The sequence below is a fragment of the Sphaerodactylus townsendi genome, linkage group LG05 (assembly GCF_021028975.2).
Source record: "Sphaerodactylus townsendi isolate TG3544 linkage group LG05, MPM_Stown_v2.3, whole genome shotgun sequence".
NCBI classification, from domain to species: domain Eukaryota; kingdom Metazoa; phylum Chordata; class Lepidosauria; order Squamata; family Sphaerodactylidae; genus Sphaerodactylus; species Sphaerodactylus townsendi.
Window position 1 is genome coordinate 78,775,368 of NC_059429.1, and position 16,928 is coordinate 78,792,295.

The 16,928-nt window shown below is 43.7% G+C and overlaps 1 protein-coding gene across 3 annotated transcripts in view; it reads right to left on the reverse strand.

Moving 5' to 3' along the window:
• Window positions 1-16,928, reverse strand: part of KIF21B (kinesin family member 21B) — an 82,218-nt gene that overhangs the window by 21,966 nt on the left and 43,324 nt on the right. For all 3 annotated transcript variants that reach the window (XR_007244485.1, XM_048496081.1, XM_048496080.1), the window contains exons 11-25: window positions 15,803-16,024; window positions 14,446-14,530; window positions 12,304-12,418; window positions 11,735-11,926; window positions 10,351-10,550; window positions 8,710-8,817; window positions 8,278-8,346; window positions 7,463-7,689; window positions 7,010-7,157; window positions 6,707-6,901; window positions 5,009-5,110; window positions 4,378-4,543; window positions 3,800-3,860; window positions 3,445-3,502; window positions 2,343-2,548 (exon numbers count right to left, since the gene is read on the reverse strand). Coding sequence is in view for 2 of the 3 variants with exons in the window: in XM_048496081.1 (XP_048352038.1) it covers window positions 2,343-2,548; window positions 3,445-3,502; window positions 3,800-3,860; window positions 4,378-4,543; window positions 5,009-5,110; window positions 6,707-6,901; window positions 7,010-7,157; window positions 7,463-7,689; window positions 8,278-8,346; window positions 8,710-8,817; window positions 10,351-10,550; window positions 11,735-11,926; window positions 12,304-12,418; window positions 14,446-14,530; window positions 15,803-16,024 (2,154 nt within the window). In the remaining variant the exon portion in view is untranslated. The remainder of the gene's footprint in view (window positions 1-2,342; window positions 2,549-3,444; window positions 3,503-3,799; window positions 3,861-4,377; window positions 4,544-5,008; window positions 5,111-6,706; window positions 6,902-7,009; window positions 7,158-7,462; window positions 7,690-8,277; window positions 8,347-8,709; window positions 8,818-10,350; window positions 10,551-11,734; window positions 11,927-12,303; window positions 12,419-14,445; window positions 14,531-15,802; window positions 16,025-16,928) is intronic.

The following is a 16,928-nucleotide window of genomic DNA, read 5'->3' on the forward strand; positions in this document are numbered from 1 at the left end:
GCAGTGCACAGAGCTTCATCACTGTTATGAGCTTCTCTGAAAGTGCCTTCATATCAAAATCTTTTAACTTGTCAACATCAAGAAGACGGCTAGGGTAGAACCATTCTTCCTGCAGATGATAGCTTTGCATGGGCAGAAAGAATGCAGTCTTTCACATTTTTATCTTGCTCAAGATGCTCAGAATGGCATGCTCTTGTTCACTTTATCTATACCCCAAGGTTGTAAGGTAGGTTGGTTTGAGAGAGAATTATGGGCCCAAGTCTATTCTGCTTCAGGCTGAGTGGAGGATTTGAACTTACGTGGGCCCACTCTCAGTACTCTCAATTCTGCATATTACATGGCACTGGTTCTCTCCCCTAGAAGATAATCCCCTAAGTGAATTATTAAATAATACAAGCCTTTGGGGGAAGATACCAAGTGATACCAAGTGGGCTAAGAAATGGCAAATGCAGTTCAATGTAGCAAAATGTAAAGTGATGCACATAGGGGCAAAAAATCCAAACTTCATGTACACGCTACAGGGGTCAGTGCTATCAGTCACAGACCAGGAAAGGGATTTGGGTGTCTTAGTTGATAGTTCCATGGGAATGTCAACTCAATGCATGGCAGCTGTGAAAAAGGCAAACTATGCTGGGGATCATTAGGAAAGGAATTGATAATAAAATTGCAAAGATTGTCATGCCTTTATATAAAGCAGTGGTGTGACCATCCTTGGAGTACTGTGTTCAGTTGTGGTCACCACATCTCAAAAAGGATATCAAAGAGATAGAAAATGTACAGAGAAGGGCAACAAGGATGATTGAAGGATTGGAGCACCTTCCTTATGAGGAGAGGCTGAAGCATTTGGGACTCTTTAGTTTGGAGAGGAGACATCTGAGGGGGGATATGATTGAAGTCTATAAAATTATGCATGGGGTAAAAATGTTGACAGAGAGACATTTTTCTGTCTTTCTCACAATACTAAAACCAGGGAGCATACACTGAAAATGCTGGGGGGAAGAATTAGGACAAATAAAAGGAAACATTTCTTTACGCAATGCGTGATTGGTGTTTGCAATATGCTGCCACTGCCAATATGCTGCCAGGTGGTGATGGCCACTAACCTGGATAGCTTTAAAAGGGGCTTGGATAGTTTTATGGAGGGGAAGTCGATCTTTGGCTACCAATCTTGATCCTCATTGATCTGAGATTGCAAATGCCTTAGTAGACCAGGTGCTTGGGAGCAGCAGCAGCCGAAGGCCATTGCTTTCCCATCCTGCCTGTGAGCTCCCAAAGGCACCTGGTGGGCCACTGCGAGTAGCAGAGTGCTGGACTAGATGGACTCTGGTCTGATCCAGTAGGCTTGTTCTTATGTTCTTATGATACTTGCTAAATATTTGAAGTAGCTCTCATTACCACTCCTCATATGTGACTGAAAACATTATTTTAGCACTCCTGGTCTTCACACAGCTGCCAGGCTGGATGTTTTAGCCCAGGGGATTGCAACCTGCGGCTCTCCACATGTTCATGGACTACAAATCCTATCAGCCCCTGCCAGCATGGCCAATTGGGGCTGATGGGATTTGTAGTCCATGAACATCTGGAGAGCTGCAGGTTGCAGACCCTTGTTTTAGCCTGACTTTGTTCCTGCTAGTTCTCATGGCTGAAATTAACTGGTTTAGGCTATGCAGTTCATAAATCTGTTTCTGCATTCTCTGCAGCAACAGAACCCTGAGGGGAAAAGGTACCTTCCAGTTATCACTACTATGAAATAAACCACACATAGGAAGCTGATTTCTGAGAGAGGCTGCAGAAAATTAGGGGAGAATTGCATTAGTTTGAGCTGTAATTTAAATACAACGCTAGCTGGAGCAAAATAATTCATCCAGGGGACTTTGCATTCGCACAGTGTCTTGTTGAAACTGGATAACTACCCATGCACAACAGAGACATGCCACACACTTCACAGCTGCTTTGCATAGGTAGCAGCCCTTTTCAAACATGATACCATCTGAGTGCTAAGACCCATTTAGCATCAGGTTTAAATGAAGCTTGAGAGTCAATAAAGAATGGCTCATGGAATAAAAAATCACCCATCTTGCTCTGCTGTAATGAAAGCTGCCAGGAAAGGAGGACATTGACTCTGGTCCCAGGACCATACACTATTCTCTGCTGGCTCTATGCCTATAGCCTCTCTACCACAAAGTAAAGAAGCCATTTGGGTGTCAAAAGAATTGCTCAAATACTGCCTGTAGAACTAGCCATGGCAGTAGACAAAATAAAAGTACAGCATCTCAAAAGTCTAGGCCAATAACCACCTACGTTCCAATCTGTCAAACAGGGCCTACACTGCTATGACTTACAATGTGCTCCCTCGAGTGGGCAGGCTGATGGTGCGAGAAACCTTCTCCTTGTAGTAAGCATCATGGATAGAAAAACCAACTCCATCCTCTTTGATCTCCATGAGAGATGCCAATGACTTGGTGATGTTCTTGGTGGAGATATCCAGCATGGGCCCCAGGCACTCTGCAGACACAGCCTTCATCTGACCAGACAGCTTGGGCTCTCCCTAAAACAAAGACCCAGGAGGAATGAGCCACTCTAAAAGGCACATTAACCAGCAGAACAATATTAAAATTATTCCTTTACTTTGCTAGGGCAGATTGTATCCAGGACTGGAAAAATAGCACACGGTCAGTTTCCTCTTTTTCAGTCTGTAAATCTAGCATCTGGGGTAGTCTTGGTAAAACTAAATCATCTTTCCCAGTTCTGAATTTAGTATGGAAAACAAAAGAGGCCTTTGGTCTCATTCCAGTGGATTTCAAGTGGGTCAGTATTAGAGGGTACTGAAATGAGTGGGAAAGATGCATTTGGGCTTTGTTTTAATTCCATTTGTTAAACTTACCAGAGCAAGATATCAATAGTAATATTAACATCTATATTTACAACAAAACTGGTTGGCAAAATTCAGTATGAGGATTTTATCTAGGCTCCAATAAAAACTAGGGAAGGCATCAAAGTCAAAACACAGTCATTGAGGTTCCACACACATCCTAACTGCATAGCATAAGAATGGGGCTGGACCAGCTGGCTCTGATAGGAACTAAAAACAGTGGAGAAACGTCTGTCCTGAGCCTGAAAGGAAGGGGAAGCAGACAGATTATGGATGGACAAGACTTTCAAAAGAAGGCCTTTCTTTCCCCCTGGGTTAAACTTACTTGTGGAGGCATTCCTTTCTGCATGCTTAGATTTAAATTATAAATGCTTCAGGAAATAGGCTTCTTTAAAACATGACTACAAATCTGATCACATGAGTGCCTTCATCAAAATGCCCAGCCTTGTGAGAATGGTGCCTTTTCATGCAGGCAATTGTTTATATACACTAAAAACTCATGTAGATCTGCAGCTCTTTGTACCTATATCTTGCCTAGAGCCATGTTTGTCAGACTGAGGCTTTCAACTTACTCTGCACTTGAAGTCATCCTGACTGGCAGAGCCCTTCATGGAGAAAGACTGTGAAAAACTGTAAGAAACACAAAAAGAATATGGCGCATACAATTTTTGGGTAAGAAGTACTGTAGGAAGTCCAGCTTCCACCCTATGACCTTCACAGTAAAGCCTTGTCCCCATATTCAGGACGAGACATCTTTACTCCAGCATCTTTACTCCAGCATTCATCATTTAAAAAGCCCATGGAAGAATCAAACAGTGCTTAAACTAACTCTGTTGGGTACTTTCACTGATCAACAGGTTTGATTTTCACCTTTTCATAGCCAGTGCAGGACAGGGGAGACTGGGCAGTGCCCATTTGCACACTCACCTTCCTTCTGAGGCCAAGCTGAATTCAGAGATTTCCTCATCTGTACTGGCATAGCCATTCTCTGCATAAAATAAAACATCTACTCAGATCACATCCACTGGCACATGGGCAAGGCCTGAGACAGCTTGGCAGTTAGCACAGAGGATGGCCCACTGGTCCATCTAGCTCAGAATTGTCTGTTCTCACTGGCAGCAGCTTTCTAGGGTTTCAGCCAGAGGAAGGTATTTGACAACACCTGTGTCAGGATTAAGTTTCACTTTCCCTTGTAAGTTTCATTTCCCTGAATCCCCTGGCTCCCGCCACAATGAAGACCCACCCACCTTATATATACTGGGACTGAGGGCAAGAACCCTCAGTTCCAAGCACCCTGTAGCTAGGGCGACACAAATCAATCAAGTTCATTTCTTTTGTATAAAGTCGACTTCGTTCGAGTGTGTTCAGCCTTACATTGAGAGTCTTTAAATGGAGATGCCAGTGTTTGACCCTGTGCTTTACCACTGTCGCAACTTTTTCCTGCATTGATAAGTGGTCATATGATTCTACTCAGAGGGTAAAAGAAACTGACTCCCCATTCCCACCTTGCTGGACATTGTGGATGAGTGCCTGAAGCTCGGGATGAGATTCCGCCTTCTCCCGCAGGGCATCCAGGATATGGTGATTCTGAGAGGAGCCAGTCACATCTGTTTGTCTCAAACGTCCTTCCAAAAGTCGTATCTGAGCTTCCTTTTGGGCCACCTGCAGGCTCTGTGTGTAGAGACCAAAGGTCCTAAGTGAAGGTTTTCTAGAACTGGACAAGAAGTGGGGAGTGGAGGGAGGGTTCAGGACTAAACCACCCCACCACTTCTGTGCTAACCATGCATGTACAGTGCCCTGAAGAGCAGGATATTTTTTGTAAATGGGGTTCTTTGTATATTCTCATTTATGGTCTCAAGATACAGACAGGTTGTTCTTCAACCTTAACTTAGTGTAGTCCTGAGATTTTAATTTATTGTTAGACCACAGCACAGACTTTTGAGAGGGTTCTTTCCCAGATAGAGTCTTTTTAACCCCTGAAAATATATCCCCATTCCAACGTTAAGTCCAATAAGCTTGTCAACAAACAATGACATCCTATTTTGGGACTTTGAAAAGGTTGTACTGTGGCTCAGTCATGAAGCTGTGACTAGCAGATCTCTGATCCATACAAAGGATTAGTTTCTGATGATTCACCTTGTCTATGGAGGCCTTGAGGAAATTATCCAGCAGCAGTCGTGCCTCAGCCAGAGAACAAGAGCTGATCACCACAGAAGTGTCAGTGGAATCCAGTTCTTCCTAAGAAGAAGAACATATACAAGGAAGAAGGGGAGGTAGAATGAAAAGATCCAGTAGAATGAAAAGGTCTTGCTTCTCAAGATGTTGGTTTGACTACTCCATGCTCAAGAGGTAGCTTTTCACCAATTTTCTGAAAGACTGGAAATCCTTTGCGGACTACTTATTGAAAATGTATACAAACAGAGAAACAACGACAGGATTCGAGACTTAAATGAAAACAACGTATTAGATTAAGACAACTTTATAAAAGGACTAAAAGCAAAAAATAATGTAGATAGTAATTATAAGCACGGAGATAGATTTATGCTTGGCTCCTTAGTGAGAGCTGGAAGTCACCATATATATGTTTAGGTGTTTGTTTATGTGTGAGTTTTTAAAATTTTCTTTTCATTTAGTATTATTATAAGGGGGAGGGGGACTAGAGTGGGATCTTTTCTTTATCTTTCGATGTATGTACTATTTAGATGTGCAAAATAAATATAAATTCTCATTAAAAAAGAGGTAACTATCAGGCTAACTTGAAGCACAAGCAATACAGACTAGTCAGAAGACTTGTCTTGTAGAGATCTACAGAGTATCAAATTCATGTACACTGTTAAATTCTGACATGGATATTTAGCTATCCTGTCTTTAAATTATGTTTGGTTCTACAGGGTCCTCAGAAAGAGAAAAGAGGAGAGCTGTCTAACAGGTAAAGCAAAGTTCCAGGAAATTCTCAGGCCCACTCTGCATGGGCCATTAAACACAGGTTTAGATGGGAAAAAGTCCATTCTGGGGGGCACTTCACACAGATCCTGTCCCTAAGCAAGTCTGCCCCGTGTTATTTTCCCCAAACCGTTTTTTTTTTTAAAGAATGGTGCAATTTTGTGAAAAATCTTGGGTTGCAGCAGCTTGTGAGAGAACGGCTGGGCAGGAAGTGCTTTATATGGCTACACTTTCCTTTTTTTATAAAAAAATTTTTGCGGCTTACATCTGCATAGCCATGCAAGTGCAAATGGGGGTTCATTTGTACATGCCTGCGTAGCTATGCATCAGTGGGAGGTAAATTAAAAAAAAATAGATGCGCCTCCGTGTAAAAGCATGACAGCAACCCGCGATGTTTCCGTGGGCTCCAATTGCTGCCTGCACGGACACATGCGAACGCAACCCCCCGACTGCAACCCGCTATACATTTGCTGTGCGAAAAGGGCCTCAGATTTGCAGACTCTGGCCTCTTCTGCACATGCAGAACAATGCACTTTCAATGCACTTTCAATCCACTTTGCAGCTGTGTGGAATAGCAAAATCCACTTGCAAACAATTGTGAAAGTGGACTGAAAGTGTATTATTCTGAATGTGCGGAAGAGGCCTCTATTTCAAGTATCAGTTTTACATCTTCCTATATTTAGTTAGAGAAAAGGGAGAGCAACAAGCCACTCAAAGCTACAGTACGTAGGGATGATTTCTTTCCTAAATCCAGAAAAGATTAATCTTCCTGAATCACTCAATGCAGCCTGTCACATCTAAATGAAGGAGCCAGCTGTTTCTCTAACCCAGCCTCCAAAACCTTAGTCTGCTGCCTTCCCAAACTGGTCACTGTTCACAGATATGGCCCACCTTGGTCTCCTCAATCTGCATGATCGTGGCTTGACAGTCAGAAATGCTATCGTTGATGTAGTCAATGTTGGCTGCCAGCACTTCAATCTCCTCATTCAGCTCTTGAAGTCCCTTCTGCTCTTCAGGGTTTTCTGTCTGCAGTTTCTCCCTCTTCCCTAGAAGCATTTCTTGCATCAGGGACAGTTCCTCACGTTTCTGAAATGGAAAGCAAGCAAGAGGAATTTTTATCCTCAGCTAATTTTGTGTAAATCCCTGCCTCATCTTCATTAGGCGCTGCAATGGGAGATAACAAGTCTCTTGCACCTTGATGAGCCGTTCCATGTCTGATTCCAGGTTGATGACAGTCATCCTCTGCATGACAATATCAAAGACACGCCGCTCCAGTGACTGCCACTTCAGGCGGGCTGTCTTACTGAAGGTCTGGTTTGTCCCTTTCTTTGCAAACTTCTTTCTGCAGAAGAAAATCAGGTAGTAATCAAAACTAAATATGATAATCACATATTCAAATACGATAATCTAAATATGATAATCTAAACAGCCTGGATTATGTAAACCCATTCACTCCTGGCACATAGAAATGGCACCAGCAGACCCAATGTACACCACCAATTAAAGGAAGGCACATAAAAGAATGCACAGAAGCCAACCACCTAGGATGTCTGACTTAACTTGAATGAATTTACTTTGTTCTTTCAAAGGTGCTTTTATACACTTTTGCTAGACTCCTCTAGATTTTGACCAACTGATAAATCTCACCTGATGGTCCGAGTCCCATTGGTGGAAGGAGAATCTCCCAAGAAGGTGTTGATTTTCCGATTCCATTGGCGCACTATACTGGATACAGAACGAGAACCGGATTCTGGCTCTGAGGAGGTGGTGCTGGTGGAGACCTCAGCACCCGAGTCCAGAATTGCTGATTTCTGGTTCAACCTCCCAGCAGCCCGCTCGGACAAAGGTTTGGTCAGACGGCGCAGAGCAGAAACCTAGATAATGACAAGGAGCAGTCCTGAAGAATGGAATAAGACACCAAGCAACTGCATCTTTACTGATGCTGGCAGATGCACTGCAATCCAAGCTCAAAGTCAAGGAGCTTCAAATGCTGATTTCAAGGGTAAACTCCTTAAATGCATCATAGAATTGCAAAGTGTCAAAAGAAAATACCTAATAAGTCTTCTTTTCCAACAAAGAGTCAGACTGGGAACCATGTATTAAGTATGCATCAATGAAGGCTTGGTGCAAAGGGATAGAGCCAAGTTTGATGGGAAGAAGCAACAGAACTTCTTGGGATAAACAGAAGCGGAACTGCAGAATCACATTTGCATGCCGGAACAAACATGACCGATTCCAAACCCTGCTGCTTTGTGCAGAATCTCAGTTAACTCCAGAGGAGCAGTAGAGATATTCCTTGCTTGGTTCATTAAAGTCTGCAGTCTATTCATGAATGATAGAACTAAGCATATCCAAAGAATCCACTTGGTTTTTTGGGTCACAGATAGAAATCTGAAATGTAGATTATGGTCTTTGCAGAGGCACAGCACTAGTCTTCCCTGTGGACGGGTAGAGTCACTAACCTCTTGGGTTTTTCTGCGAAGCACGATCTCCTGCTGCCGTTTCTGAGATTCTAGTGCTCGAATCTGAAACTGTAGGCACAGTGAAAGGACTTTTATTAATTCAACTCAATGGCAGCCGCATCAGATGCATTCAAATTTAAAGGAGTGCAAAGGCAAACAGGAAAGGTTCCTGTCCCCTCCTAAACAAGGGATTTCATTGATCTGGTTCCTAAAGGAACAGGGAACAAAAGATCTCCCACCGAAACTGGAGGCTTGGCAGCCCTATTAGCAACTTCAGGGTGAGGCTTGGAAATCTCTGAGAATCACAGCAGACCACAAAAATCAGTTCCTCTTCCTTTCCACAATAAGGAAAAGTTTTTGCTATATCTCACTAGAAAAAGGCTTCCTAAAGTTGGAAATGTACAAACAGCCCCAAATGGAGCTCTTACCAACCTCCTGCCTGCGCTGCTCCTTCTTCAGCTGGGCAATCTCCCGATTTCTTTTGGTCTCTGCCAGTCTCCGCCTCTGCTGCTCCTCACGCATTTGCTTCATCAATGCCACCTGCAGACAGAATCAGCAGCTGGTGCAGTCAGAGATTATCTGAGCCCAACAGCCTTGCAGAGACTCCATATCTAACTGGGGAGATGAATTTGTTTCTGGGTCCAACTCAAGGTGCAGGATGTTTACCTATAAAGCCCTATGCAGTTTGAACCCAAAGTACCTGAAGGATGAATTCCAGCCATAAGTTCCTGCCTGGATTCTGAACTTGGTGGTGTTCTGCTGCAGGAGCTTGAGTTATCAGATGCAGTTAGTAGATATCAATCACAGTAGAGCCTTTTCACCTCCTGCCCTCATGCTATGGAACTCCCCCCGCTTGGAGGTACAGTGATACCCTTTTCAACATAAACAACTCAGGAGATGTGTGAATTAATTCAACACAACTTTCTGGACCTTCTTTATGTTGGAATGCTCTGCCAGGTACCAGTGCCTGCTTTTCCCCATCCCCCCCCCCCCTTCTGATTCTCTGGCAGCATTTTAAATGGTCATTCCATCAAAGCTATCATTACCTTCACTGGGAAACATAGCATTTGATAAAATAACATTTATATTGCTCCAGATGCCTATTAGTGAGACTTGCCTTTTTGTAAAGTTGCACCCAACATTTTCTCTTCGCAGCAAGAACAGGAAAGAAAAATGCTGGGCAAAACTGTAGAAAAAGGCAAGTCTCGCTAACAGGCGTCCATAAATGTGATTTGATCAAATGCTATGATTCCCAGGGAAGATAATAATGGTCTCGACGGAAGCGACACTGAAGTAACATTTTTAAATGCTGCCAGAGAATCTGCATTTCTTCACCCTGCGGGCACACACTGCTCCAACTCCTGTCGGAGTACGAACAATTGCACTGAGTTCTTTTTGTTAAACAGAGTATATAGCACCATCCCTTTTAGTATAACTTACAGACCTGCTTATTCTGAGAAGCCTTTGAAAGAAACTGGTTAGCCAGTTTTAATGGCCAGAGAGCTTTTACAACTCTCTTGACATTTTCTGTCATTATTATGGATGCTATCGATATGTTCATTAATTGATGCACTCTTATTTATTAGTGTTTGCATTATGGCTGATGTTTTATTGATTGTTTTTATTTGTTTTATTGGAAGCCCCCTCTAAGAAGAAAGGAGGAATATAAATTCTGGACCAAATCAACAAAATAGTTTGGTCCAAGTACACAGTAGCAGGGATGGTGCTGGGATTGAATGAGAAAGACTTCAACTGAAGTCTTTGCTCAGTTACAAAGCTGACTGACTATCTTAGGGCAAGTTACTGACTTTCAATGTAACCAATCGCCATAGGGCTATTTTCAAAATAAAAAGAGATACAGTTATCCCTTTTGAGAACTGGAAAAGGGCAGGTCAGGAAAGAAAGATGTTCCTGCTTGACAATGTTATGTTGTTCAGTAAAGGTTCTCTGTCACTGACACCCTCTTTATCTCTCGCTAGGAGTCTAATGGGGGCAATGAGACTTCCAATGCCCAGGCAGACATCCTACTTATTCCATCTGTTCCAGCTTCAACATCTGTCTCAGAAAAATTACCTTGGCTTTCTTCATCTCTGCCACTTCTGCATGTAGCTTCTTCAACTCTCGTTCATACCGAGATTGGTTCTTAAGGAGGCGGGCATGTTCCTTTTGGGCTGCCTGCAACTTCTGCAAGTCCCTGTTCATTTCCCTCAGACGCTTCTCGTAATCTGCTTTGATCTTGTTGGCTTTCTCTTCTGTGTAGCATTCCATAGAACCTGAGGAAAAGCAGAAAGGAACAGAGAAAAAGTAATGCAGGTCTTTGCACTTAGTGCCAGTGTTCATGAGGGGAGAAGACCCATTCCTGGTATTAATTTTCTACAAGCATCTTTAACACATCCATAAATTGAATCATTTATTTATTTAAATATTTATAGCCAGGCTTTCTCTTGTGCCTTAAGGCATCTTACAATTAAAAGATTAAATCATGGATAATATAATAACATCCCCTGCAAAAGAACACCTAGCAAATAAAATAGCTTTACAGTGCTACTCTAAAAAAGTCCAAGGACAACATTCCCTCACCTCTTCAGGGAGCCCACCCCATGAGGTGGGAACCACTACTAAAAAGGTCCAGGCTCTAGTAGGTGCCATGTGGGCAACCTTGAACAGGGGAAGAACGCTGAAACATCCAAGGCTCACTGCAGCCTCACAAAGCAATAAATGCAAGTCCATTAATGGCAACTTTGCCACCTCATTTTCACAGGAAGATAGTTATAACCCATTTTTGGTAGCTAAACATATGATTCTAAATTATGGAAATCGCATACTTCAGCAGAGTATATGACTGACTGACTGATACCAAATTGTGATCTATATGTTCAGGAGGAAATCTGCACGACCACTGAAGGAAAAATGGGCATCTTCTGGTTGAATGTTCTCCCATGTGAAATACTATGCTTGTCAAAGTAGTACCTAGTATGTGAGAGGGAACAAATGAGGGCTAGATTTCTTCGTTTTCTGCATGCAGAGAATTCTTGCATAGGAGAAGCATTCAGTAGTGCAAACCTCCAATTTTAAAAAGGCCCAGGCAGGAGCTATTATGTACTTTTTCTGAACACAAAGCTCATTTCTCAGCCACAACAGAGGTCTCTGTATAGAGGAAAAAAATATGCAGCGGAAGTGAACTTGATCTCATCCAACTATTGAACATACACAACTGACAGAGCTCTGGAAACTGGTTCACTAGTTTACTCGTACTTATTTTGACATTAAGACTTCCACCTTCTCATGAGTAAGAGAAAAAAACAGCCTTGAGAAACGGGTTTTATGGACTCAGACCAATCTCTCTGTGTTAAATAGTGTCCTTGATAGGGAAAGGAAAGGTCCCCTCCCCCACCTCTCAGTTATGGCTCACAGCAACCTGTCAAAGCTCAGTTTTCTCTAAACAGCATGCCCTTACTGAGGTTCTGCAGGACCCTGTCCCTCTCTAGCTGGGTGTCGCGGATCTTGTTCTGCAGTAGAATCAGCTTCTCCTCATATTGATGTTTAAGGGTCTGTAGACGCCGTTGGCTATTTTCCAACTCATCTATCAGCTTCTGCTTGATCTCGATCTCGCAGGTCAGGTCAGCCAGGTCAGCTTGGAAATTTGCTGCTACATAAAGAGAGACAAACTTCACCATCATGAGGAAAGAGGCATCTACACTCATTGCCACCTCCTGCTAAAACTGAAGGCAGCAGGGTCCTTTATAGTACTGGATGGGAAAACAGGAGGCCTAGTAGGCAGGCAAGGTCCTTTGACAAAAAGAAACCTGGAAATGCACAACACAGATGAGTAATATGGGAGGGTGTGTGTGTTCCCCTGTGTTGTCAGGATTCCCAGCCTCAATTAATTAACCCAGCCTCTGCAGACATCCTGGTGTCTGTCCATGGTGTCTTCAGCTAGATCTATACAGAGGCTCTACTACCTTACATTGTTCTTCAAACAACATTGAAAGAGTCAGTTCCTCAACATATGCTACAGGATCTTACCTTTTTCCTCAACATCTGAGTCAGAATCCACCAGGCTTTCTTCACTCCCTGAATCATCTTCCTCTTCCTCCTCCTGGCCACCTTCTTCTTCACAGCCACTCTCATCCCGTTCCTCCTAAATGAAGGGTTGCCATGATCAGAAGGACATCACATTTTCAACCCTACCCCATTCAGACTCAGGCCTTTTCCATATGTCAGGTTTATCACAGATTTTCCCAGTGGTCAAGAGTTGTATCTTGGAAACATTTTCTGAGAAATCATTCTGCACACACATATCCCAGTTGTTCTCCCTCTCTTCAGTTGCACTTATTCCAAATGTTACTGCTGAAAATGTATTACTCCTGATGGTGGTGGGATGTCATCCATGACGTAGAAGAACAACCTTTCCTCCTTTTTTTCCCCTTTTGCACAGGAGATCCATGATTAGAATCTCATTTTTAAAAAATGAATTAGAAAAAGAGTTGGATTTATATCCCGCCTTTCTCTCCTGAAAAGAGACTCAAAGGGGCTTACAATCTCCTTTCCCTTCCCCCCCCCCACCCACAAACACCCTGTGAGGTAGGTGGGGCTAAGAGAGCTCAGACGAACTGTGACTAGCCCAAGGTCACCCAGCTGCTATGTGTTGGAGTGCACAGGCTAATCTGAATTCCCCAGATAACCCTTCACAGCTCAAGTGGTAGAGCAGGGGAATCAAACCCTCCAGATTAGAGTGCATCTGCTCTTAATCACTACGTCACTGCTGCTCTCTCATAGTTGTTTTGTAAGAAAGGATACTGAGAGTGAAGTTGGTTACGCTTTCCTTTTCAGCTTCTCTCTGATTTAAATGTTTTCCTGAAGCTAAATGAGCTCCACAGAAGAAAGAAAACCCAGGCAAGTACAAGGTCAGTCTCTGTCCACCTCTGATATACGCAGATCCTTGAACAGGATCTGGAATTCAACTGGCATCCAGTGCACCAGGCACAGCATGTGTGTAATATGCTCTTTCACCATTGCTCTGGTGACAAGTCTCACCGCTGCATTCTGGAACAACTTTAATTTCCAGATCAGTCTCAAAGGCAACCCCATATAGAGAGAGTTACAGCAAACCAACCTGGAGGTTACCGTTGCATGAATCACTGTGGACAAGTCCGAGAAGGACAGGTAGGGGGTCCAATTGTCCAGCCTGATGAAGATGGAAAAAGGCCACTCTGGCTGTGTGTGAGACCTGGGCCTCCACACATAAGAAGGAGTCCAAGGTCTCAACCAGGCTCTTGATGGGGGAGGTGGGTTGTAAAGACACTCTGTCTAATCCAGGCAATTGGAAACCCTCCACTGCCTGCCCCCTCGACCCAGCCGCAAGACCTCAATCTTCGATGGATTCAGCTTCAGCCTGTTTTTTCTCAACCATCTAGCCACAGCCTTCAGACATTGTGCCAAAACATCAGGGGCAGCAACCAGCTGACCCTCCATCAACATCCAGCTGGTCCTCCATCAACATCTGGAGCCCCAATAATGCAACCTGCATTGACTGTTACAATGATTAGGTTATTTATTGACTGTAGATGTGTTTGGCCCTATGGACCAAAATGTGTATGGGCTTGGTGGTTTTTATTGTGCAACCAATTTAGCTGTTTCATGTGATTTCTCAGGTGTATGAAGTTTATATTTTGAGGTTTATGTTTTAACTCTTTTGAAGTGTGATTGCATTTAGCAATAAATATCTATTTGTTATATTATTTTTAATTATTGTGGTTCAACCTTTGAGATTCTTAGCTTGTTTTATGGATAGGGTATAGCTGTCTTAGGGTGCTGTGTGGTTTCCGGGGTGTATGGCCGTGTTCCAGTAGCATTTTCTCCTGACGTTTTGCCTGCATCTGTGGCTGGCATCTTCAGAGGATTTGATAGTAGGAAAGGAAAGCAAGTGGAGTACATTCCTTTCCTGCTATCAGATCCTCTGAAGATGCCAGCCACAGATGCAGGCGAAACATCAGGAGAGAATGCTGCTAGAACACGGCCATACAACCCGGAAAACACACAGCACCCCAGTGATTCCGGCCATGAAAGCCTTCGACAATATACAGCTATCTTAGTTTTGTAGATTACACTGAGAGACACCCCAAAGAGTCCGGACATTACAGACATGCGAACAGTGAGATCTCTTACCTCTTCTGCCTCATTCTCATCTGTCTCATCTGCTTCATTTTCTTGCTGTAGCTTCAACTTCTTCTTAAAACCTTCCTTCTCTGGGCTATAGGAAGGAAAGGACATTTAAGCAATTCTTTATTTTTATTCCACCTTTTGGCTACAAAAGCAGGGTCCCCCAGTGGACCTAACAAAATTATTTCTACCATTAAAATATCTTTCCAAACCATTTAGAGTTATTGAGCAAGACATTATTCCATGGGAATGATGGGAACACGATTGTATTTGCATCTGAAGACTATGGTTCCCTTTGGCTCATTAACAAACTCTTTGCCCACAGATATTCTCACAAGCCTTTTGCAAGAAAAGCCTATGTAATAGACACCAGCTCTGCATAAGGCAAGAAAAAAAATGAAGGCATGGAATTACAGAAAAGGAACACATTGCAATGTAATGCAAGCCTTTACTGGCAGATAGCAAAGGAACATATTATTTAAAATCATGAGTGCTGCATCACAGGAATTGGGTGGAAAGTGAGAAAGCTGAAGAGCAGAAACATTTCTGTACTGCTCAGAAGTTCTAAGTCATCCCATCCTAGAAATGCAGGTAAAACTGGAAAGAATGATGATCAAACACTACATGAAAACAAAGTAGTGTATCTACGGGGGGCGGGGTGGGGGGTGTGTGTCTCAAGCCCCAGGCACCACTTCTTGGGGCTGCTTTTGCAGCTGCGTCCCCCCCAACTGCACCCCAATTGGGAACACCATTTGGGGGCGCAGTTGAAGACTGGTGAGCAGGGCTCACCCAGTTCGCAACTGCCACATGGAGACTTTGAATGGGCCAGTCAGGCTTGCCCTGCCCCCATCTCCATGTGGAGGTTGGATGTGCCACACCCAATCTTCACATGGAGATGGAGCAGCAAGGGTCTGTTTGAGCCTGGCTAAGGTTAAGCTTACACCCAGCTCTGGCAGCCTGCACCTTAGAGCTAGATCCAAGCTTGGCCTCAGTCAAGCTCAGACTGAAGCCAGTAGCTGTCTAACCCTCCAGCTTTATACTGTTGGCTCAGCCCCCAAGCTCTATCTGACTGGGGGTGGATCTTGGGGTTGGAGTCAACAGTATGAAGTTAGAGGCTCCAGAGCAGCTGGCTTCAGTCTGAGTGTGGCTGGGGCCAGGCTGAAACAGGCCCCTACTGCTCCCCCCACTCTCCACATGGAGGTCAGGTCCATGCCCAACCTCCTTGTGGAGGGGAGGTGACCCCTGCTTGCCAGACTTCAACTGCGTCCCACTCAATGAGGGTGGGGTGCAGCATGGTGTGTGGCACCTGGGCTCGTCCTGGGCACTGTTTTAGGTAGATATGCCCCTGTTATGCTATTTTTACCTTTTCCTTTGCTGTTTAGTCTCTTTTTTCAGCCTTTCTAGGTCCTGCTTGGCACACTGGAGCACTTCAGACACCTCTGCTTCAACAGAGGTGACAGAGCTATTTGGAGTTCCCAGACCTGGCCCCGGAGATAAACCCAAGGGATAGGGAAGCCTGGAAGAAACCCGAGACAGGCTGCGACGTAGTGACTCATTCATAGCTTCGCTCTCCAAAAGTTTTGTCCTATCAAAAAGATAAAGACCACAGTTACCTGAGAACATCACTCTGTACTGAGGCACTACTGTATAAACAGAGGTACTAACAGCTTGCTCATAATCATATAAAGCAGTCAATCTGATGCTATCATTTCAGCCTCAACTCCTATAGCGAGCATATTAGCAGATAAAGTAAATCAGGTTTCTTCATTTAGTGTGTGAAATTCTGCAGCAGAATATTCTACCACCATTTTGTAGACCCTGGAGCAGATTACTGCAGGTACTGGAAATGTGAGCAAGTGGAGAACAGGCACTGAGGATAGAACTTGCTAAGACAGGAATTGTTGGATGAGTGACTGGAAAGAATATCACTGCTCCCAAATCCACTAATAATAATAAGAAAATAAGAAGAGTTTGGATTTATACTCTGCCTTTCTCTCCTGTAAGGAGTCTCAAAGGAACTTGCAAGCTCCTCTCTCTGCTTCCCACAACAGATACCTTGTGAGGTAAGTGGCACTGAGAGAGTTAGAAACAAATCAAGTTTATTAGCAAAGAGTCCGCCACTCATCTGGAAGAGTGGGAAATCAAACTCAGTTCTCTAGACCAGAGTCCACTGCTCTTAACCGCTCATACCACGCTGGCTGACAACTGAGTATCCCCTGTCTCAAGTATCATCTGAGCTCCCAGCTGGGGAAAAATTCTGAAGAAAACCTGTAAAAACTGCCAAAAGTCTTGTATTCAGAGGACTGCAGAATGCTCTCAACTCTGCCTCCTGGTGCTTACAGGAGATACCAGCCAGCCCACTCACTGCAGTTTTTCTGCTTGTGTAAGCACCACTCTTTACATCACAAGCATGTGGATGGTAAAACTGAGAGGGTTCAGTCTCTAAAGCTGTTTTCCACCAGCTTTATTCTCATTCTGCACCAACTTTA